Source organism: Puma concolor, chromosome A1, assembly GCF_028749965.1.
Source record: "Puma concolor isolate L17-30 chromosome A1, mPumCon1.1.hap2, whole genome shotgun sequence".
NCBI lineage: Eukaryota > Metazoa > Chordata > Mammalia > Carnivora > Felidae > Puma > Puma concolor.
This window is the reverse complement of record NC_141667.1, coordinates 1,860,901-1,881,763: the sequence shown is the minus strand read 5'-3', so window position 1 is coordinate 1,881,763 and position 20,863 is coordinate 1,860,901. Positions and strand designations below refer to the sequence as shown.

The following is a 20,863-nucleotide window of genomic DNA, read 5'->3' as shown; positions in this document are numbered from 1 at the left end:
GCCCACTTTGCTCAAGGAAAGCAAGTTTGGGGGCTGACGGCTAACTCGGGAATTTTCTTTTTAATGTTTATTTTTGAGAGAGAGAGAGAGAGACAGAGTGAGAGTGGGGGAGGGGTAGAGAGAGAGGGAGACAGAATCCGAAGCAGGCTCCAGGCTCTGAGCTGTCAACGGGGCTCGAACTCACGAACTGTGAGATCATGACCTGAGCAAAGTCGGACGCTCAACCAACTGAGCCATCCAGGTGCCCCTAACTCAGGAATTTTTTAAAAACTCCACGTTATTTTCAATGTGCATATCTATTAGGTCCTAAAGTTTAACACCCAAAATTGATCATGCCATTCATTGGAGAGCCAGGGCTCCTGTCATCTGATCTGCCCCATGACCTGTGGTCCACGACGCTCAGGTGCAGGGGACTGCCCCAGGGGGAAGCAGTGGTGAAATCTACACAAGTGTCCGGGTCAGTTCTCTGCTCATCTCCCTCGGCTCCTTGATGTGCCTCTTACAAGTAAAAAATGAACAACCAGGAGTGAGCCATTCATCCACCCGTTCATTCACTCATTTATTCAACACTTATTTAGTGTTCATGACTTTCCCAGGCTTGGACTGGGGGGTGGGAGAATGAGGCCAGAGAGCCCGCCTACCCGGACGCCAGCAGCTCCCAAGGAGAACGAGGGGGAAGGACTGACGGGGTGAAGCAACCTGTAGAGGCCCGGCCGGGGAGGGAATGTGGCTGCTGGCGGAAAGGCCAGTGGGCCAGGGTGCTGCGAGCAGGGAGCCGGGGAGCTGCCAGCCTACAGCTGTGGGCAGAAACAAGTTCCAAAGGGCTTTCGGCCACGTTGGCACAGGGAAGCTTTCGGAAGTGCGGTGGTTCCCAGGCAAGAGCGCCCACCTCCTGGCCAGGCTCTAAACAGGTTGGGGAGCAGAATGACATATGCAGACCACTATGATCGCTGACGGGCCAGGCCAAAGGACCCGGCCTCGCGGCCTCTCCCGCTGAGCAAGGGCTCTGAGCAGATTTGTACGTGAAGACCCAGATCCCTCTGGCTGCAGCGGAGAGGAGAGTGAGAGTGCCTTGTTTCTAGAAGGAGCTTGAGGCAAGAAAGGCCGGAGGAGTCTCCTCCAGGAGTGAGGCGGTGTTGACGGGCCACAGCCTGGCAGAGCAGCACCGTCTGTCTCCCAGGCCCGCCTCTCTTCTCCTTTCCTCGCTAGGCTGTGTGCTGCCCCCAGCCCCTCTCTGCAACCTCGACTGGAATTTCTTAAAGATGTTCGCTGTGACATCAGGGAAGATGCGGGAATGCACTCAGCGTCAAGGCAAGCCTCTCCCCACGGACACTTGCAGTGCTCCCTGAACGTTCCCCTTCCCTGGAGGCCTCGGTGCCCATGGTGCCCCCCGCCTAGAGCAGAGCCAGGGGCCAGGCCCACCTCCCACGAGGCGAGGCAGTGACTCTGCAGACCCCAGATGGAAGGCACAGTGATCCTGGGGAGCCCGCTGCCCAAGCAGCCCGTCCCCCTGCCGGGCCTCGGATAATGGCACAAAGACATATACACAGGTGACAAAATCCATTTAAAGGTCTGAACGGCAAACCCAAGACCTAGTTGTTTGTTTTGTTGGTTTTAATTTTTTTTAATGTTTATTTAGAGAGAGACCGAGCACGAGCAGAGGAGGGGCAGAGAGAGAGGGAGACACAGAATCTGAAGCAGGCTCCAGGCTCCGAGCCGTCGGCACAGAGCCCGACGCGGGGCTCGAACTCACGGACCGTGAGATCGTGACCTGAGCCAAAGCCGGATGCTTGACGGACTGAGTCACCCAGGTACCTCCTTGTTTTGCTTTTAAATAAAACCCCTAAATTATACTTCTTCTGTAGTATAACACTTTTTAAAATGTTAACTCTTATTTTTTATTTTCATTTTCAACACAAAATATTTCCACACAATAGAAATGTACAGAGTAACATAACTGCATGTGACCATCATTCCAAGTGAATAATCATTCACCTTTCGTGGGACATTTACATCAGATACGCTTTTCAGAATTAAAACATCACCAATAGCGCTGGACCCCCCTCCAAATCCCCCCCCTCCCCCAGCCCTTCACAAGTACTCAGGCACCCTGCAGGGGAGTGGAGGCCTTCCTTCCCACACTGTGATGGCAGCTTCTGGGACAGCCCCCCACCCGTCTGTAAATAGCACAGAATGTTGTCATCCATAAAACTCCACCCTTTGCATCATCTTGCCCGAATCATTTTCCTTTCGGAGGATTTTCTCACTGAGCTTTGCACCTTCAGGACTTACACACTTTGACCCAAGGGGCACTACCTTCATGCACATTCACCCCTGGGGGCCACTGTGTTCCATGAAATATGCCCCACGTTGCGTACCCAGGCCTGCGCTGACTGCGGTCCGGGGGTCCCCAGTTTGCACTTGGCAAACAACGCTGCGGGCGGTGCTTGGCCACCCCTCCCTGCCTCCACTGGCCTGCTCTCTGCGGTGGACCAGGAAGTGGTGGGTTGCAGACCAGAGAAGTGGGCGTCTGCTGACCTCCCACGTGCTGCCGAACAGCTCCCTAGCTTCCTCTCAGCAATTTCAGCCAGCACTGCAGTGAGAGACATTCCCTGTGCCTGCACCCTCGGGCCTAGTCTGGTGGCCTCCAGTGGACGGAAAGTCGCGCCTGGGGCGCTCTCTGATTTCCCATCACTGGGGAGTTGGGGCATCCTCGAGCCTTTTCAGACCTGCTCTCCGCACAGTCTGTTCCTATCTCGGGTCCATTTTTCCACCAAATGGCTCCTCTTCACTCTCGGACTCTGAGGATTCTCTCTGATTCTGCACAGCAAGGCTTGTCCTGTCTGCAAACGGTCCCGTGTCCTCCCCCTGGCGGGGATCGGCCATTTCTATGCTGCCCAACTGAAGTTTGAATGAGGACTGTTTTGGTGCAATTTGCCAAATGGCTTCCGCATGCTCTCCGGTTTTCCAAAAGAAAAACAAAACAAATCGAAAACAAAAAGGAAACAAAACCCTCCTGCCCTCCCTACCTAAGCAATCCCAGGTGTGCCACAGCCTCCGGGAGAGCTCGGTAGGGGCCGGGCTGGCCTGTGCGCCTGCCCTGTGCCCCCGAGTCGGCGGTCTGGGCGAGCTGTTTTGGGGTACACACGACCCACGAGGAGTTAGCCCGAGGCGATGCAACACGGCCCCAGACAGGCGCTAAAGCAGCCGTCAGACGGCTGAAGAGAAGCCTCCTTCGCCAGCGTATTCCTGCGAGCGGGGGTCCTACCTGCTCCTGCGCCCGCGGGCTCCGCTCGGTCCGCGCCGCCGGCCCCCGGAGGTGCGCCCCCCGCTCGAGCGGCGACGGCCAGGGCGGGGGGGGGGGGCGCTGCCGCAGGGCGGGGAGGGGGCAGCTGAGTTGTCCCGAACACTGTTTGCCTTGCAGAAACACTTAAAAAAAAAAAAAAAAAAGCCGAAACGCGAACCAGGAGCACAACGAAGCCAGACCCCGGTCCGACCGCCGCTCTGTCCGCGCAGGAGCGGGGAGACCCTCCCGGAGGCGCGCGGGCGCGTGTCCGCGTGCGCGCGCGGGGGAGAGGCCAGGGGGGCGGGGGGGGGGGCTCGCCCACCTGCCTCCCGCGCGGATCGCTGACCCACGCGGGCCGCTCCCGAAGCGGGTCTCCGGGAACGGAATTCGGGCCCGGGGGCTGCGCGCCGGAGGCGGGGGAAGCGGCGGCAGAGGAGCTGGGAGGACGCGGACGGGGGGAGGCGGGGGGCGGGCAGGGACCGAGGCCAGAGGCCGCCGGACGCGCGGAAGTGGGGACGCGTCGGAGGCGGGCGCCGCGGGGAGCACGCACACTTGGCTGCCCGCTCGAAGGCACCGGGGTCTGCCGTCGCTACGCTCGAGTCAGCGACCGGTAACCAAACACCGGTGCCTGGGGAGCCAGAGAGGTGCCCTCGGTGCTGGGGTCCCGACCCCACGGGCTGCCCCCGGCCTCTGGGGGCTGCGCCCTCGGGTCTCCTCCCGCGAGGCCGCAGGCGGCTCCGGGCCAGGGGCGAGGGGACCCCCCCACCCCCGCCTGCCAGGGTTCTCCCGCGCGCTCGCTCTGCGGGGACAGGTCTCACCGGAACCGTGTTTGAGAACCTCCGAAGAGCGCCGTATCTGCAGCCCCGTCGGACGAGCCCGGAGTTACCCGCGCCGGAGAGAGATTCGCGTCTCCTTGGGACTTGCTCTTCGCGCTGTTCACGGCGGCCAGCGCTGCTTTGCGAGAAACAGAGGGAGACGGAAACAAAGGAAGTTGCAGATCCGAACTTCGTGACCCCCGACTCCTTCTGGCTGCGTTTGCTGCAGGGCCCAAGGAAGTCGTGGGCCAGCAGAGACCAGGGATTCGGAACACGCTGGGCAGGTGCCCTGACGCGCCCACGCCGATGTGGCGAAAGTCACAGCCCTGGGGGGAAATGTGTACGTTCACCTTAATCGACCCCCCCCCCCCCCCATTACACGTTCCATTTTGTAAGTGTTGCCACCAACGCCACAAACTGCGCCCATTACCCGGCAGTGAGACAGAGTGAAGCAAGTTCGTGCGCGGCTTCGGTTCATCGAAACGCCCGGCCTAGTTTTCCTTCTTCCCCAAGTTAAAGCGACGCGGACAGACGTAGGCCGGGCCGGGGCGAGAGCGCCCACAGCCGTTCAGTGGCCGGGGACTGCGCCGGGGCCACCGCTGCAGGGACCAGGCCGCAGCCGCGGGCCACAGCGCCCCCTCGCCGCCCGCGCGCACGACTCCCGGGCCCGCGCCGCTCCCCGGCCTCCCCGCGCCCCGCCCGAGAGCCCAGGGCCGACCGAGGCTGCCAGGCGGCCCGGCCGGCGCCGCCAGCTCCTTCCGAGAGACCCTCGGGCGCAAGCCCGGCCCCAGGCCTTTCTCCGCGCTCGGCCTCGCAGGACGCCCCGGCTCCTTGAAACGTGCGTGTCCACGCCGACTCGCTCTAAAGGCACCGGCGGCTGTGGGGACAAGACACAGAAATGCGACGGTGTTAACTTCTTTTCATCAGCGCGCGGAGGGGAGGAGAGGGAAACCGAGCCCGAAACCGCGCGCCGCCTACGTGACGGTTACGAGCCATCGCGCTGTCACCGCAGCTGGCCGGGGCTGCCGCGCGGGCCTCGCCTCTGTCCGCCGCTCCGGCTCGGACGCCACGAAAACAGCCGCGGCCAGGCGCCCGGACACCCCTCGCCCTCCACCAAAGCGCCCGGGCCCCCGCCCTGCTGCACGGGCGGCCGTGGGGCCCGGGGCCGGCGGCTCGCTCCCCGCGCGGCCTGCGCTCTCCGCGGTCACCGGAGACGGAGTTCGCCACCCTCGCGGGCGGCCGCGTGCCGAGCCACCGCGTCGGGCCTCCTCGCTTGCAGCCTGTTTTTCCCACTGACTTGTTTTAAAAGAAGAGCCAGCCAACTTTAATCCAAGACAAGGAAAGTGACTTAAAAAAAAAAAAATCCGGGAGCTTTAACGTGAAACGAAGTTTGTATATTCCAGGAACAATGCGGAGCCTAAGTTTTAATGTCTCTGCGTAGGCATGTTAATTTGCTACAGTCACTACCAATAAAAGCGGCAAGCACTGCGATTCGACTGTTTAATAGTGCAAGGTAGACGGTTTTTATTAGTAGCAGGCAGCAGTATGGAGAATTTGGATTTCAGTGGAGGGGTGTAATTGCTGGGGGAAATACGCGGGAGGAAGAGGCTGTCTTCAGAATCAGCAGCTCGCGCGAAAGAGACGAAGAGGAGACAGCCGTGGTGGAGACGCGCCCTGGGCGGCGGGAGCCCCTCCAAAGCCACGTGGCCTTGTCTGCTTATATACTTAATTGATGTCAAAATCGAGTGTATCCGGAGCATACGCTCCTGCTCCAAACTGGGGATGTTTTTGTAATAATTCGCTGTTTTCTTTTCTGCCCCTGGCAGAGATCAGGCCCAAGGGGGGTGGAGGGAGAGGGAGGGAGGGAGGGCGAGGGGACGAGCCCCAAATGCTAATGAAACACAGCAGGAACTGGCCTTTGGAAATGGAAACATTGCAGGCCAATCATCCTTGGTGATAAACATTAGACCTGATTTTTTTTCACTTAAACTATCTAATTGGAAGCGAACCCCGAAGCCTGCAATCTGATCCGTTGGCTGTTACATTTGTCATCCCACCTGGGTGACTCTCTTTCGAGGCCTCTACCTCCCAGAATCCCCTCTCCGGAAGACCAAAAACATCCCAGACCCCTCGCTGGTATGCTCCGACGACTGCTGGAGCACCGCCCCCCCCCCCTCCATTTTCCCTTTCCTTTTCGACACTTCAATAATTGGTGTAAAGTCTGCCCTACACTGAGTTAGGACGGCCCACGCGGGGCGGCAGCGTGGTGGGAACCAGGGGGCTGGGTCCTCCAAGTGGCCCAGTGTGTGGGAAGCGGCGATGTGGAGGTTGAAGCCAGGAGGCTGGATTTTAGGAAGGGGGGAGCACTGGGGAGGCAGGAGCCAGAAGACTGGTGGCGCTGGAGGCAACAGGCACCTACTAGGAGCCACAAGCCTGCAGGCCACGGAGGATGGGTTCTTCTCAAGCCCGACACCTGGGTTTGGGACGGGCTCCCCTGGACCTAGGGAAAGACAAACGCAGCTTAACTATGTCTTCAAAGTTCTGCTGGCCAACAGGACTGGGCTGCAGCCTAGCCCGGGGTCTGCCCCCGCAGGACCTTAACAGAACTCGGCAACCCGGCTGCCAGGGTAGAGTGCAGGGAAGTGTGGGGGCGAGAGGGCTGCAGGCCGAGCCCTCACCTGCAGGGATTCGACCTTACAGGAAACCTTCCCCAGGCGGCCTCTGGGGAAGAGGCACCTGTTGGGTGGGCGTCTGCCCAGGACCGCACACACGGATACCCGGTGGACCTCCTGAGCAACACCCCCCCCCCCCCCCCCGGTCGGGGACCAGTACCCCCTCCCCCAGCACCCTCCTGCCCCTGGTGGGGGAGGGGTGGAAGAGGGGCAATGGAGTGAAGGGTTTTCTGGGGCTGGGGTCCCAGGGCCCGCCGCTAAGCATCTCCCCTCCGGGCCCCCAGAGGCACGTCCCGAGCCGCCAGTTACCTGGCCTACCTCTGCCGCTGCCTGCGCTCCTGCCAGCGGCCTGGCTCCTTCTCCTTCCTCCCCAAGTGACAGCAAGGCTTCGCGTCGTGCCAGAGGCGGTCTGTCCGGTGACAGTCATTCTCTAGAATGCTTTACGACACACGTCCGACGGAGGAGTCAACTTATTAAAATAAAATCAAATAAAACTCTCGGGGGAGGGGTGGCATCTTCGCGGGTGGGACACGGGCGGCGTGTGTCTAAACCTTCCCCAAAGCCAAAAGTCCTCACTCCCAGAGCCCCGGGTCTCCGCTGTGGACTTCGGGGCAGCAAGCTCACCTCTGGGCCCTCCTGGCAGTCCGCGAGGAAGGCGCCCGGGATCCGGGTCCCGCAGGGACACGCGGGACGGCGCGGGGCAGGCGACCGGACCCGAGGCCACGCGGGGCGCCTTCCACGGCGAGGCCGAGGGGACCCGGGAAGGTGGAGGTGAGAGCCGCGCACGCCACCCCCAGGAGGACCCGGGCCGCCGGCGCTGCCACCCCGCCCTCCCTTCGGCCCGCGGCTCCCGGCCGGAGCCTGGGGACACGCGCGCGGTCACCTGGGCCGGCCTCTTCGTAGCGCAGAGCGGGGCGCGGGCCGTGCGTCCCCCAAGTGGACCGGACCGGCCTGCGTGCGGATGGCCTCCGCTCAGTCCCCGCGGGCCGAACGGGGAGGGGGGGGGGAGGCTGTGGCTGCGGGGGGTGGGGGGGCACGAGGAAGGTGACGGGGGCGGCGGAGGGGAGCAGGTCGGCGGAGGAGGGGGGGGGCGGCGGGAGTACGATCGAGTGGGAGGGGGCGCGCGCCGGGGCTCGGGGCTCGGCTGGGCCGGGCTGCGGGGCCGCGGGCCGCGGGCTGGGGCTGCGCGGGAGGCGACTGCGCCACAAAAGCCTGCGCGTCCCTCCCTCCTTCTCCCCCGCCCTCCCTCCTCCTCCTCCCTCCTCCTCCTCCTCCTCCTCCTCCTCCTCCGCCCTCCCCTCCCCGCCCCTCCCCCGGCCGCGGCCCGGCAGCGGGAGCGGGCGGAGCGGGCGGAGCAGGGGAGGGGGCGGGCGCCCGAATATGCAGATGAGCGCGTGACGGACAGCTCCGCGTTCCAATGTCCCTCGGAAACTCGAGCGCTCCTTCCTCAACTCCTCACTCCCGACTCCAGACTCCCCCAAACCCCGACCGCCGGCCTGGCGCGCGGCTGCGCCCACCGGCTCCGCGCCGCCGCCGCCGCCGCCCCGCCGCTCCCCCGGCCCGCGGGCCTCGCAGGCTAGTGCGCGGGCCGGCCCGCCTCGGCCCGCGGCCCCCGCGCCCGCCGCCGCGCCGCGCCCCGGCCGGGCGTGGATGGAGGGCGCCGCGCGCCCTGCCCGCTGCTCGGCGTGACGCGGGCCCGGCGCCCCGCGCCCACCATGTCCTATCCGCAGGGCTACCTGTACCAGGCGCCCGGCTCGCTGGCGCTCTACTCGTGCCCGGCGTACGGCGCGTCGGCGCTGGCGGCGCCGCGCAGCGAGGAGCTGGCCCGCTCGGCGTCGGGCTCGGCGTTCAGCCCTTACCCGGGCTCCGCGGCCTTCACGGCGCAGGCGGCCTCCGGCTTCGGCAGCCCGCTGCAGTACTCGGCCGACGCCGCCGCCGCCGCCGCCGGCTTCCCGTCCTACATGGTAACCGCGCGCGGGCGAGTGCCGGGGGGTGGGGGGGCGCGATCGGGACGCGAGGGCGCGGGGAGGGTGCCGTGGGCGGTGGCTCCGGGGTCTCGGACCCGGGCCGTTCGCGCCGCTGGCGGGCCCGGCCGGCCCGGCGACGTTACTCAGGCCGGGGGTCCGTGCAGCTTCTCCCCTGGCTCCCGCGGTGACGTTCCCAAAGAGCCCGAAAAGTGCGACCCCGCTGCTGGGGTCGGGAATCCGTCCCGGGTGGTCCTCGCTTCGCGCGCCAAAGCCTGGCGAGGGGTCCGGAGCGGGCCGGGGGCGCGCTCCCGTTGGCTCGGGGAGCGGGTCTCGGCTCCGCTGGGGCCTCCGCGGAGACCGCGGAGCGCTTGGGGGTTACTTGTGGGGCTCGGGGTCACCGGGTTGGGGGAGCGGGAGGAGCAGCGGGCGGCGGCTCCGGGACCCCTCCTGGTGCGCCACGATCTCGGCCTTTATCTGTCCCACAGGCCGAGATTTCGAAAAACGGTGTGGGCGGGCGTGTGGCGGCCCCGGTCGCCGCGCCCGTCCCCTGCGTGCCGCGGCCAGCTACTGCTCCCCCGACCGGGGGTCGGCCCGCGCGCCTCTGGTTCCGCAGCTGGGCCCGGCCCGCCGGGTGCTGCTGACGCCCGTTTCGGGCGAGCGAGGCCGTTACGGGGGGAGCGGGGGGGGGGGGGGGGGAGGGGGGGGTTGTCGCCGCAGCCCGCTCTCGGTGGGATTCCAGGGCAGCGGCCCTGTCGCCGGGGCCTTGGCGGAGGCTGCAAATGTCTCGAATTTAAACGTTAAAGGCTGAATTAAAATGCTAATTACCGCGTATTTGAAGAATTCGAAACGGTGACTGGCTTCTGAGTTGCAAATTGGATTTGCCGAGCTTCAGAGCGGTGAATAGCCGAGCGGGGGCTCTGGGGTGGTTTTTTAACCATATAAGGGCGGGGAAGGGGGAGAAGGGGGAGCCAGCCAGAGAAATTTAGATATCAAGAAAGTACCTGCGGGCCTGTGTGTGTGCACGTCCGCGTGCATCCGTGCCCGCAGCTCAGGGACAACGGGGGGAAGTTGTGCCGTTTTAGCAAAGTGAAGTAGTTCAAAAATGCGAGGTTAGAACTGCAGCGTTTTCGTGGTCAACAGCCTGTCTTGCGTTATGCGCTGCGGGCTTTTTTTTTTTTTTTTTTTCCTCCCTGCTCTTTTGCTGCCGGGAAATGAGGCTCCAGCGCGGTCCTGACCCTGGGAACGGCAGCGTCGGGAGGGCGGATGCGGGCCAGGTCCCCGCGCACCCCATTCACCAGGCTCTCGTTGGTTCCAGGGCGCGCCCTACGACGCGCACACGACCGGGGTGGCGGGCGCCATCAGCTACCACCCATACGGCAGCGCGGCCTACCCTTACCAGCTCAACGACCCCGCGTACCGCAAGAACGCCACGCGGGACGCCACGGCCACGCTCAAGGCCTGGCTGCAGGAGCACCGCAAGAACCCGTACCCCACCAAGGGCGAGAAGATCATGCTGGCCATCATCACCAAGATGACCCTCACGCAGGTGTCCACCTGGTTCGCCAACGCGCGCCGGCGCCTCAAGAAGGAGAACAAGATGACGTGGGCCCCGAGGAACAAAAGCGAGGACGAGGACGAGGAGGAGGGCGACGCGGCGAGGAGCAAGGGGGAGAGTCCAGACAAGGCGCAGGAGGGCACCGAGACCTCGGCCGAGGACGAAGGTGAGCGGGGCCGCGGCTGGCGCGAGGCCGCGGGGAGCTTTCTCCCCAGGCGGGCGCAGAGCCGAGGTCCGGGGAGACGCCGCGCGCCGCCACCCAGGATCGCGTGGGGCCGGTCGAGCCCTCGCGCGCTTCCCGGGGGAGGCCCTGCTGCCCCCCCCCCCCCGCCCCGGGTCGTGGCCGGGGTGGGGGATCACGTGGGGGGCGCGGGGAGGGGGGGTGGGGGTGCTGTCCCCGCGCACCACAGCCATGCCCGCGCCCCTGCAGGGATCAGCCTGCACGTCGACTCGCTCACGGATCACTCGTGCTCGGCCGAGTCGGACGGGGAGAAGCTGTCTTGTCGGGCGGGGGACCCCCTGTGCGAGTCGGGCTCGGAGTGCAAAGATAAGTACGACGACCTGGAGGACGACGAGGACGACGAGGACGACGGCGAGCGGGACCTGGCGCCGCCCAAGCCCGTGACCTCGTCGCCGCTCACCGGCGTGGAGGCGCCGCTGCTGAGCCCCCCGCCCGAGGCCGCGCCCCGCGGTGGCGGCGGCGGCGGCGGCGGCGGCGGCAAGATGCCCCTGGGCAGCCGGACGTCGCCGGGCGCGCCGCAGCCCGCCAGCAAGCCCAAGCTGTGGTCTCTGGCCGAGATCGCCACGTCGGACCTCAAGCAGCCGAGCCTGGGCCCGGGCTGCGCGCCGCCGGGGCTGCCCGCGGCCGCCGCGCCCGCCTCGACCGGGGCGCCTCCGGGCGGCTCCCCGTACCCCGCCTCGCCGCTGCTCGGCCGCCACCTCTACTACACGTCGCCCTTCTACGGCAACTACACAAACTACGGGAACTTGAACGCGGCGCTGCAGGGCCAGGGGCTCCTGCGGTACAACTCGGCGGCCGCCGCCCCCGGAGAGGCGCTGCACTCGGCACCCAAGGCGGCCAGCGACGCGGGCAAGGCGGGCGCGCACCCGCTGGAGCCCCACTACCGGCCCCCGGGCGGCGGCTACGAGCCCAAGAAAGGTAGGCTGCCTGCGGCGCGCGGGTCCCCGGGGAGCCAGCACCCCCCAGAAAGCCGGGCGAGGGGTCGGGCGACCCTGGGGCGCGGCAGGGGGAGCCTTTGTTGTTGAAGGGAGGGCAGGGAGTAGGCGGAAAGCCGGGCTCCACCAGCAGTGGTGGGGAGTGGGGGGGGGCGTGTAGCACGGGGTTGGGGGGTGGGAGGGAAGGGCCGAGCGCCCCTGGCCTTGCAGGAAGGCTTGCCCCTAATTGTCTCCGTTTTACTTAGCTTACCGTTGTTATTACTGTTAGTATTATTATCCTGATTGATTCGTTTCGGCAAAAGACCGATTGTCACCAAATGCAAATTGCAGTTTGCCTTCCCGTTGGTTGGGCTTAAGCTGCAGAGTGTTCTGGGTTCCCGGAGCCTCAACTGACTCTTCGCTCCCGCCTTTGCCTGCAAGGAAACAAACCGTCCTAGCAACTCTGAGAGCCGCCCGTTCCTCCAAATAGCGAGAATCTCGGCCCCTTCCGCTGGCCTCTCCCGGGTGCCTCGGTTGCTCATAATTCAGGCTGGAGTTGTTAAGACGTGTGGAAGGAACTCAAGGGGGCAGGAAGAGAAAACGGGAAGAGGAAACATGCCCCCAGTCTGTCTCCAACAGTGGGGGGAGGGGGGAGACAGTTCCCCCAAAGTGTTTTGTGCGTTCGGGGAGCCAGTGTGCATGGGTGTGCGGGCTGGTGGGTGTGCAGCTGTCTGCGAGACAGATGGCTCTGGGGTCAGGTTCTGACTAACTGCCCCCTCCCCTGACAGATGCCAGTGAGGGCTGCACCGTGGTCGGTGGGGGCGTCCAGCCCTACCTATAGAAGCCCCAGCTCAGCAATGCAAGTAAGTGGGGACCCTGGTGTCACCTCCCACGCCCCCCCCCCCAGCCTCCCTCCACCAAGTGAGCTGTAAACTTGCTTAATGTATGTTTGCTGCCTCTGGTTGGTCCTGGAGTCTGAGGACAGAGCACTGCAGCGTTCTTCGGTCTTTTTGTTTTGTTTTGTTTTGTTTTTCCTTTAAGTAGGAACCTAGCTGGTCTCTCTAGAGTCCCCCCTTTTCCACTGCAGTTCTGCTTTGAAGAATCACTCCTTTCACTGGAATATGTATATGGCACCAGTGCAATTGTCTTCTCTTTGAAAAATAGATTACTAAAATTTGGGGATCTGTATGCAGTTGGGGACCGTTTTTACTGCACTGCACACATAGAGTAGACACTGGCGCCGATGAGCTGGTGGTGCAGAGCGTGGGGCATCAGAGCCTTTAGAGGTAGTGTTTGCACAGTAAGCCCGAAGAGAAGTGAGCCACACTGGCCGTTTATCAGGCCTGGCCCCCCCGTGTCCAGACGGACTAGATAGGATCCTGCAGTTCGCCTGGCTCACAGCAGCATCTCGGAAAAATACCTACTTTACAACTAGGCAAAATTACTAATCACAGATCTCGAAGATGTTGGGAGAGAGGCGGAATCATTTCAGGTCGACTCATTTTTGTAATGTGATAACGTTGATGTGGAACTGAAGGATTTGGGATGATTTGGTTTTTTCCTTGGTCCACAGGTAGGTGTCACAATTGCTTTGGAAAAAAAAAAAAGTCAGCAGGCCATTCTCTCTCCCCAAGTTCATAAATATACAGATAGAAAAAAACCATCTCTAAATCTGGACCGCATCTTGCCCCACTGTAAACGAGGAGCCACAGACTCTGACAGAACAGACCTTTGTTGGACATAACGTGAATTTGTTGGCATAGTATAGCTTCCCCCGATGTACGTGTGACTTTTGAAAACAATCTTTTTTCTCAGGATATCTTGAATTGATCACTTCATTGCCACGGTATATATTCTATAGGTGTGATAGGATTTACTGTAAAATTTATTTGTAAAAGATGTACACAGTAGAAATAAAACGTGATTGAAGAACTTGAGTACTTAAGAAGTGGAAACAAATTTGATATTTATTTTTATAATGATATAAAGCTTCTAGTAATTTATGCAAGTTGTATTGCAATGGAATCTAAACTTTTTGTAAATAAATTCTGCCTGGTTTTTATTTGAACATTGCTGGTTATACAATCTTTGTTGGTTGTTTAACAAGAATTCTCTACTAATTTATATCTTAAATTGTAAATAAAAACAGACTAGTCTACAACAATATGGTGTTTGGGGCTCATTTTTCCTAGGAGAGTGATTTGGGTAGGGAGCCCCAGTTCCTAGCAGCCCCTCCTCACCCCCCCCCCCCAGGTGATATGACCTCAGGCATTTTAATGAAAATGTGTAAAATAATCTCTCCCTTCTCCGGCTCAAAAAAAAAAAAAAAAAAAAAAAAAAAAAGAAGGAGGGGGTGGAGGAGAAAGACAGATGAAAAAGAAATACACAGCAGGCCAATAATGCACAGCTTTAGAATATTTATATGCACATGTATTGCAAGAAAATTAAGATTTTTGTGCTCTGAATATGCAAATTACTTGTTAACCTACATTTTTTTTTTTTTTAACTTGGCAAAATTAAATGACCTGCCGTACTTTCGCATCAGGATCCGTTTTATATTTATTTCCATGCTGGCTTATTGAACCTCCTCAGGAACGTAAGCCTGAGAATTGCGATAAAAGCCTGCAGTGCAGAGTCACTCCTCCGACCATAAATTACTGATGGAAGTAATTGTTTATTTTAAAGCCCAAATTACCCAAATTGGCATAGATTATTCGGATTTATTGAATGACTCCGTAGCTCTCCTTTTCATATAACTCACGTTGAACGCAAGGCGAAAATCTGGGAGGAGAGATTTATTTTCCTTTCAGTGGCTCTTACCCTTACCCTGGGGGGAAAGAAAAGTGTAAACGACCTTAGACTGCGGCCTGGGCTGCTCACTCTCTAATTATAGGACAAGTCCAGAATTTGTAGGCAAGTAGCGTATTCCCTTTGACGGGTATCATAAAAGCAGCAAACCTGTCACCTTAATTTTCAGCAAAATTATATGGATATCCATATAATATAATTTCAGAAAAGAAATGAACAATCATTTGTTTCCTTTCCAAAGATAAATTGAGTGAATATAACTTACGGTTATAAAACAAGAATAATAGCTTCTTAGATTGCCCTTTAATCAATCATACACTTATCTTTCAAGAGGTTCATCTATTTTATTCCATGATTAATAATGCTACAGCATGAGCCCATTATTGGATCCCAGCGGGGGACGTCCCGGATGCTTTTAGCTGCTTTGGAATGGTCAGTTGGGGTTCATTATGGGCTGATATTGAACAATTTATAAAATCTTGTCTAAACATCTGCCAGCGACGATAGGCCGATGTGTCTGCGGATGGGAAATTGCTGGACCAGTTGATATTGACAAACGGATCTCTCTCCAGTGGCTTTTTGTGCAGTAGAAATTAGCAGCCTCTTGCTGGGGTCTTGTTAGAAAGGGTATTTGAAAGTAATCTTGGATACTTGAGGCGAAGCCGGGGGCTGTTCACTGGACACCCAGCCAGGCCAGTGGGGAGGGGCACCTGTGGTTTTCTCCCCAGAAGAGGAGCAGATCAGGGTTTTGGTTTTCTGCTGCTCCTTAGGCATTCTGTTGGTTTTGAGTATGTAGGCATTCGGAGGAGGTTGGACAGAAAGCGAACCCTTCGTGTAGAGAGCTGTTTTTTGTTTTTCTGTTTCTTTCCCTCCGTCCTGCCTCCCCGAGTAAGAGAGACCTGGAGTTGTTTGGGCTGAGCTCTTTCTTGGTGACAGGGGAGATTTTTCACATGGGAAACCTTGCCACTCTGTGGCAGTGCGTCTGGAAGAAAAATGTGAGGTCTGCAGACGTAAAAGGGAGCCGTGAGCTCTTTGCTTATTTGTGTTTCTGACATGAAGCCTTCATAGAATTTCCATGAAGATAATGATGTTTCCCCTCCTGATAGCATTTTCGATTGCAATATGAAGGCCTAGGACTGGCTTGCTTTTATTCATTTTCGCCGTATTTCCTAAACCAGCAGGGAACAGCGTGCACGTGGCAGCACTATCTGTTCTAGGTAATACTAGAATTTGAGCATTTTTAAGACTTCTCTGAGAAGCACGAAAGTTAATGACGTTTAACAAATTAAACACGGGAAGACCAGGCAGGCCATGAAGACAGCAGTGAAAGCACTCTGTCTCTTCCGGAAGTCTCGAGTAGGCCAGTGGGAAACCCAAACGAGAATTGATGTCCGTGCCTACGTTCAGAAGTTGAGGCCTGATGGAAGCTTCCCCCTCTTTGGAACCGGAGGTGGTTTGACCTGCACGCGCGGTGGGTTCTCTGCGCGCGCCCACACGCGCCCGGCAGGACCCGGTCTCCGGACAACTGCCCCTTTCGATTGCTGGGAACCCAAAGCAGCTCCGGAGATTAGCTCAGCCTGACGAGTCTTCTTTGATGTTTCTGTGCCCAGCAAATTATCAAAGATTTCCATAACTTACTCACCCTGCCTCCCGACCTGAATTTCTTTCTGGAGAACTTGATTTTTCAATGCGGGCTAAGAACTTAAAACCTGCAGGTGTTTAGAGGGGGCTTTTGTAACGAAATGCAGAGTGATTTATGAGGTCTTCTCCGTGAAGATCTTTAGGGCAGATGAAGGAGGGAGGAGAGCGAGGGAGGGGGGAGGGAGGGGAGCGGGGGAGGAGGGGGAGGAGACGGAGAGACAGACGCGGAGCCCGACCCTTCGCGGGGGAAGGAGGTCGCCGTGGGGTCCGATTCCTCTTCGGGCGGTAGACCCTGGTGAGCCAAAGCCGGCGCCGGCCGCGACGGGCGGCGGCAGCCAGCGCCGGCGGGGAGCGGGGCGCACGGGGCCGTCGGGCCGGGCGCTGCGGCCGCGGGTCCCGGCGCTCCCGGGGCTCTCGGCGCGGCCCTCCGCGGCCCGGGCTGGGCGATCGGAATCGGCGCTTTCATCCCCGGCGGGGCCCGCGGGGCCGGGCGCTGCCGAGATCCCCGCGAGCGCTGGCCCGGCGGCCGCGGCCTCCCGCGCCCCGCAAATGTCAACATTTGTTCCCAATAAAAGAGTCATTGTTTCTGCAGAGCCGCGCAGCGACTGCCTTTGAAACTTGAAAAGAACTTCGTCCACCTTTGTCGGACGCGAGGCGACAGGGCGGGAGCGCGGAGGGGACGGGCCGGTGGGGGGGTGGGGGGGGGGCGCGCTGCTGCCCGGACACCTGCGGGCGCGCGCGGGGGGCGGCCGGGGGCGGAGAACCGCGCGCCCTCCCGCCCGCGCGCGTTTCGGGGTCGCGGAAAATCGCCCCGAACTGGTTGCTCCGCCGGCGGGGAGTGAAAGGGGGCCGCGTGTTTGTCAACGTCGCGCAGTAAACGCGCCCCACACGGCCGCTGCTGGTGTCGGGTGAGCGACATCAGTGAGAAAAACTCACTGCGAACCAACGTATTCCGTCGGGGGCGACCCTTTCCGATCGAAAGAACAGCCCGAATTATTAGAAAGTTTCCTCCAGAGAACCCTATGCAGTGATTATGGGACAGATGGGTTTTTTCCTGAGTGCAAATTGGAAATCTCAAGGAAAAAAAAAACCCGTTTATTTTATCCCCAAATTAAGGATATACGTAGAGCTGCACAGGTTTCACAACAATAACATTTCAAACATTTAAAAAGTGTGTTAACCCACGAGGCAATCTTGGGAACAAAACACAACAGTCTGTGATATGTGGATATTATGATTAACATCATTTGAATTTCTACAAATCGCAAAGGGGACACGTCCCTTTGATGTATTTTCAAACCTTTATGTAAGTGACAAATCCCTACAGATATTTTAAAGGCTTATTATGAGGAGGAGTAATCTATGACAATATAATTTTCCAGTTGCTGGAAATCACTTTCCTTCGGCGGGAATGGAAGCACGCGCCAGCCTTCCCCTCTGCTTTGGCGGGAGCTGCATGAGACCAGTATTTGGTGATGTGCCAGGGGCCTCGGTCTGGGCAGGCAAAGGAGAAAACGCTCGTGTTGGGGTGCAGACCCCCCTTCGCTGGGCTGCTAACCTTTCACCCGAATCTCCTGCAAATAGAGGGATGTAGACTCACCCCCACCTCTGCCCTCCACCCTCCACGCAGAGAACAGGCTTGTGTTCTCTCCACGGAGGGCAGAGCGTTCTCTCTCTTTCCGAGAAAGATAAAAATTGAAGATGTTATTAAGGACTACTCTGGCCATCTAATAAAAAGGGAGTGAGTTGTGAAATCTCTGTCCTCGGTTCCTCCCAGCTCCCAGGTAGACGGAAAGAGGAAAAATGGCTTTTGTTTGTTTGTTTAAGTCTGGCCCCAAGATCACAAGGGAGAGCCTTCTAAAAAAAGGTGCCCAGTGCTATTTTGTTCTGCATGGACCTGAGCACAAATTAGGTCTAATGCTCTGAAGGAAGCAGCACACCCTGAGGTCTGGGGCTGCTTGCAAATGGGAGCAGAGTGGGTCTTTATAGGAAATGCCCAGAGGGCAGGTAGGAAGCATTGCACAGCACTGGCATTTTTGTGGGGAGATAAATTGACAATTTATTGTGTGTAACTCCTGATCAATTATTAATCCTTAGTGTCAACAACAGGGTTATAATTACCTTCGGTTATTTAAAGGAGTATTTTTTTTCCACTCCTCTGATCCATAATTAGTTAATGCTCTTGAACAATGATCCGCAGAAGAGCTGGGCTTCCTTTTTGGTGGCTTTGGGGGGAAACAGCCACAGTCACCTTCCCGCTCTCAGAAGCCCCCTCCCAACCTCCATTCCCGCAGTGGGCACCTCCCCCTCCCCCAGGCTGTAAATAATGATTCTGGATGAAAATGGGGGGAATAATAAGCAAATAGAGTGCAGCTGGAATTAATAAGGCTGGCCTGATCAAAGTTAGTGGCAGTGGGACAGCTAGCAGCTACCAGGGTCTGAGGCCCAGAAAGGTGCCCAAGCTCTCGCCTCTTCTCCAAGATCTAGAGAAAGGGCAGAGCGAACGTTTTAACCCCTGGCACCTTCTAAGCGGGGGGGAGAGGGGCTGGGCGAGGACCCCTGTTCCTAGGCGGGGAGAATTCCCCCCGGAAAGGGGCCGACCTGGCTTGGGGCTTGAAGGGAGCCTCGCTCTAGCACCCGCTCTGGCGCGGGGTGGTCCTGGGCGGCTAGAGGCTGGGCCATGGGTTAGCTGGTCAGAGGGGCACGAGCAGGTGGCCTGGGTTAGCGGCAGCAGCCGATGACAGGCGCCGGAGGAGCTCGCAGGGGACAGGCGGCGTCTGCCGGGGAAGCTGTTCCACGGCGCCCACGGAGGACCGCAGTTGTCCCCGCTGTCGCCCTCACCGTGGCCCTGAGTGCGGGTGCTCCAGCTGGAGGTGCCAACTGCGTTCCCCCGAGGACCCCAAGCTCCTTCCTGTGGGCACAGCCCCTCCAGGGTCGGTCCGAGCACACGCGTGTTGGGCTGGCACAGCTACCAGCGTTTCTTGGGGGCACTGTTTCCGTCCGAGCTCTCCAGAAGCCTAAGCCGTCTTTCGGCCGACACCCCACACCCATTTCTGCCCCACGGTCCTCCGGTGCAGCGCCGCCACGCGTGCGCCTCATTGGTCACATCGAGGCCCCAAAAGGCAGCCCCCCCCACCCCCCCCCGACCTGTAGAGTGTAGAGCCACGGCGGGTCAAGGGCCCGTGGAGAGGCGGTGACAGGCCTGGGGCTGCGCCTGCGCAGGACTGCCTGGCCAGAGTCTCCGCAGGGTCTCGGCCGGGAGCCCGCGGCGGTGGGGCGCTGGGGACACCTGGAAGTGGGGGGCTGGCTGGATCGGAGGAGGGTGAGCTGGCACTCTGGGACCTCCCGTGGCCCCACGCCGCAGGCGACTGTGGTCTGAGGACCCAGTGTCCAGCTGCCTGCCCTGTCCCCCCACTTTTGGCCCCATCCGTTTGGGGTCGTGGGTATCTGGCCCTCGAGCCTCCTTAGGGCAGGCCGCAGCCAGGAGCCCTGGGCGGTGGACCAGCCTGCGGCAACGCACGACGGCTGCTGGTTCCGGGGAGGCCCACCCGCTCCCACCGATGAAGGCTGGCCTCTTCCTCTCCGCCCTCCAGCCCTGCTCTGGACCCCCTTCCGTGACTGGCTCGGGTCCCCATCCCCTTCCCTACCTCCCCTCGGGAAGCGCAGCTCCGAGGTGAGGGGTGTGGCGCTCGGCCGGGGGGGGGGGGGGGGGGGGGGGGGACTGGAGACCCTGCGCTCAGAGCTGCCGCGCCTTCTGGCGTCCCCCTCTGTCCCCTTTCCCGCACGGGAACCGCGTGTCCGGCGGCAGGAGGGCTGGAGGGCCACGCCCCGAAGCTGCTGAGAGCCAGGACCCCGCACCTGCCACGGCCTGTGTTGCGCGCCGGGTGGTCCTCAGAGTGGCGCGCGAAGGGACCCCGCGCTGCGCCCCGCACGCCCTTCCCTCCCTTCCCCAGGCAGGTGGCACCCCCGGGACCGCTGCAGATGAGGGAGGGTCGCGGCACTCGAGAGGGCGGCTGGCCTCTCAGCTACCGCTCGCCGAAGACCAGTGGCCTGCGAAACCTCCGCTTCTCTCTTTTTGGGAAGTTTACAGACCAAGGCAGGGTTTACACGCCCAACAGAGCAAATGCAGCTCCCTCCACCTACTGCCAGACTCCATCCCCGCGCTCCTCCCGAAGAACCAGCCGGTGGGCTGCCTGGAGGGGGTGAGGAGCCCTTGAGGAGGCGGCGCAGCCCGAGGCCCAACGGGGGCGCCCTGGAGCGGGCCCAGTCGCCTGGTTTCCGTCGTGCTACAGCCTCGCAGAACAGCCCGCAGAACGCGTTGCGTGTGTGTGTTGGAGGGGGGGGCCTCCAATCCAGCTTCCCCCACCCCTTCCTTTCCGGACCTCTTGAGGCAGCTTCGACTTAGAGGCTCAGAGCTGGTCGCTGGAGGGAGTCGCTTGAAACATTCAGGCCTCCTGCTGGCTGGGGGACGGTCCTGAGGCCGAGGTGGGGGCGGGGCAGGGCGCTGGGGGGAGGGGCTGAGAGGTGAGGGTCGGATCTGGGGAGGTGGTGCCCTACCTAACCTTTGGGGGTCAAGGCCTCGTGCATCTGGGGGATGTCCTGGCCCCAAAGCGACCTCAGCTCAGTCCTTCCCGCCATTCACACCCCCCGGGGGAGGGGGGTAACTGCACCCTGGAGGTCTGCACAGCCCCAGACCAGGAAATGCTGGTCGGCTGGTATGGGATAGGCCAGCCAAGGCCTAGAGACCCCCCACCCCTGGGCCCAAGTGCAGGGGGGGACGGGGTGCAGATCAGGTTCCCCGAGGTCGGTGCCCAGCCATGACGTTAGTTTATTTAAATAGGAGGCGCAGACCAGCTCCAGGTTTATTCTTCCCCACTCTCAAGCAGTGGAAAAACAATTTGTTTTGTAAGGATTATATGATCCTCAGCCCCTCAAATAAAAGTGCCCTTGGTGGTCATGGGCCC

The 20,863-nt window shown here is 60.3% G+C and overlaps 2 protein-coding genes and 1 long non-coding RNA gene across 4 annotated transcripts; 1 reads left to right on the top strand and 2 right to left on the bottom strand.

Annotated features, from left to right (window-relative positions):
• Positions 1-1,873: 1,873 nt before the first annotated feature.
• Positions 1,874-5,097, bottom strand: LOC147583988 (uncharacterized). The gene is made up of 5 exons (XM_086691849.1): positions 5,080-5,097; positions 4,635-4,962; positions 4,532-4,568; positions 3,880-4,237; positions 1,874-3,849 (listed from the first exon to the last, which is right to left on the bottom strand). The coding sequence occupies exons 1-5, from the start codon at positions 5,095-5,097 to the stop codon at positions 3,265-3,267; spliced, it is 1,326 nt and encodes a 441-aa protein (XP_086547975.1). The 3' UTR covers positions 1,874-3,264.
• Positions 5,098-5,587: 490 nt separating this feature from the next.
• LOC147583987 (uncharacterized) lies at positions 5,588-7,650 on the bottom strand. Of its 2 annotated transcripts, none has more exons than XR_015240344.1 (2): positions 7,083-7,650; positions 5,588-6,601 (listed from the first exon to the last, which is right to left on the bottom strand). It is a non-coding gene; the product is annotated as an uncharacterized LOC147583987 (long non-coding RNA). The 2 variants fall into 2 exon arrangements; XR_015240345.1 differs by having other exon boundaries at positions 7,092-7,650.
• A 750-nt stretch (positions 7,651-8,400) lies between these two features.
• Positions 8,401-13,614, top strand: IRX2 (iroquois homeobox 2). Its single transcript, XM_086675587.1, has 5 exons — positions 8,401-8,737; positions 10,056-10,461; positions 10,726-11,454; positions 12,239-12,313; positions 13,024-13,614. Exons 1-4 carry the CDS (start codon positions 8,489-8,491, stop codon positions 12,289-12,291), a joined length of 1,437 nt encoding a protein of 478 aa, XP_086531713.1. The 5' UTR covers positions 8,401-8,488; the 3' UTR covers positions 12,292-12,313; positions 13,024-13,614.
• Positions 13,615-20,863: the final 7,249 nt, after the last annotated feature.

Coding starts and splice junctions, on each gene's coding strand:
- LOC147583988 (XM_086691849.1), bottom strand. Junction 4,238..4,531: donor TCACTCTGTCTCACTGCCGG/GTAATGGGCGCA, acceptor CTCGCAAAGCAG/CGCTGGCCGCCGTGAACAGC. Junction 3,850..3,879: donor TACCGGTCGCTGACTCGAGC/GTAGCGACGGCA, acceptor GGTGCCTTCGAG/CGGGCAGCCAAGTGTGCGTG.
- IRX2 (XM_086675587.1), top strand. CDS start 8,489: ATGTCCTATCCGCAGGGCTACCTGTACCAGGCGCCCGGCTCGCTGGCG. Junction 8,738..10,055: donor CCGGCTTCCCGTCCTACATG/GTAACCGCGCGC, acceptor CGTTGGTTCCAG/GGCGCGCCCTACGACGCGCA. Junction 10,462..10,725: donor GACCTCGGCCGAGGACGAAG/GTGAGCGGGGCC, acceptor GCGCCCCTGCAG/GGATCAGCCTGCACGTCGAC.